At 36.4% G+C, this 1726-nt stretch overlaps 1 protein-coding gene across 1 annotated transcript in view; it reads right to left on the bottom strand.

The window, feature by feature from the left end:
* The window catches only part of ABCA9 (ATP-binding cassette, sub-family A (ABC1), member 9), a 146321-nt gene that overhangs the window by 117942 nt on the left and 26653 nt on the right, over positions 1-1726 (bottom strand). Inside the window, 1 exon segment of the mRNA XM_006878387.1 lies at positions 864-1000. Within this exon segment, the coding sequence (XP_006878449.1) occupies positions 864-1000 (137 nt within the window).

Raw genomic sequence — 1726 nt, 5'->3', positions numbered from 1 at the left:
CCAAGTCAGTCATTTCTGAGAGAGCGTGGTTGTAGATGGAGACAGAACCTATGAGCAGAGGGGAGAGGTAGCATCAGGACAACATAGCATGCTTCCATCAAGATATTTAAAAACAGAAACTAGTGTAAGTCAGTCATCAGATTTGTCTAAACAGATTGTCCTACAATGACTACACAACTGATGAATTAAAAACTTCAAGATAATGATGACAATGATATCTCTTCTAGCTGGAATGCTGGTTAGTAACCCAAGAGGCAGAAAGCTGCGCTAAAATGAACACACACATGCACACACACCCATAAGGCTGGACAACACTTTAAGATGTCTGTCTCTGGTTATTAACTGTACCCTTGAAAACCAACGTCATACATTGCTTAAAAATGTCCCTTTTTGTTTTCCCAAGGACTTTGCTCACTTTGAGGAAACAGATGGTAGATGTTTAGCTTAAAAGTTTCTTTTTCCCAAGGTCTGTGTCTGTAGGATTCTGTGTATTTCATGCGATTTGTTCAGTATTCTTCTATAGCCTTCAGAGAAACAACTGTGCATCTTTTTATTTATCACAAGAGAGCAAACAACACATGTACACAAACACGATTTTTCCATATTCCGCACTATTTCCCTAGAATGAAACGTCCATTTGCAAGCATCTCTTTTCATACATAGCTGGTCTCTGTCAGTCTTATTGTATGTAACAGCTATTTGTCATGAATTAATTAAATCACAAGCAACAACTTCCAAAATAAGTAGGACAGAATCTTATCAAAGAATAAGTTTAAAAAATTCTTCAAACTTTGTTCTTATATACCTGCGGATGATTAATAGTTAACAAAATGTAAATTAACTTGATTCATTTGACCATGTACTTGTCTTTGGGCCATTATCCCCTCACCTGATGTTGGAACCGACAGTCCACTGAGTATGTTTAACAATGTGGTTTTCCCAGCTCCACTGTGACCAAGGAGAGCAGTGATCTGACCTTCATATATGTCAAATACCAGATCTGAAATTATTTGGAAAAAAACAAAACTAAAACATAATATATATATACAGACATACTTAGAACTCACATGTTGGCTTTATATTTTCTGTCTTGCAGCAAGACTATATCTGGCTAGCTACATTCAACGTAAAATCCAGTACAAGATTGTGCATCATGCAATACACATTTTATGGCTATGCCATTGACAATTGTGTATCATGCTGTGATTAAGAACTGTTGGATAAAGTCTGTTTCATCAAAAAAGAAAGGGAAACTATATAAAAAATATTTTTAGAATTAGGAAATATGATGAGCTAAAACTAATTTCAGGAAGCTATCTTATGTCTTGGGAGCATGGAGGCTATGTAAGATAAACACTGAACTGCAAACTAAAAGGTCCACTATTTAAGTCCACCAGCCACTCTGCAGAAGATGTATGAAGTTTTCTGTTACCACAAAGATTCACAAACCTCAGAAGGCCCTATACAAGATCACTATGAGTCGGACTAAATTAACAGCAGCAATATCATACATCTTGGAGTCCTGATGTTGTGCTGTAGGAAAAGCACTGAACTGCTAATCATTAGGTCAGTGGTTTAAACCCACTAACCACTTCTAGGAAACTCTTTACTGGGTCAGTAGGAGTCAGAACTGACTCAATGTCATTTAACCACAGAAAACAATCTTCTACCTTTGAAATCCATAACATTCCAAATGGGAAGCTCGGTTTTCTAATTTTTTTTTTTT

Source organism: Chrysochloris asiatica, unplaced genomic scaffold (genome assembly GCF_000296735.1).
Source record: "Chrysochloris asiatica unplaced genomic scaffold, ChrAsi1.0 scaffold00192, whole genome shotgun sequence".
NCBI classification, from domain to species: Eukaryota; Metazoa; Chordata; class Mammalia; order Afrosoricida; family Chrysochloridae; genus Chrysochloris; species Chrysochloris asiatica.
Note: the sequence above shows the minus strand (reverse complement) of the source record. Positions and strands in the feature narration are given on the sequence as shown.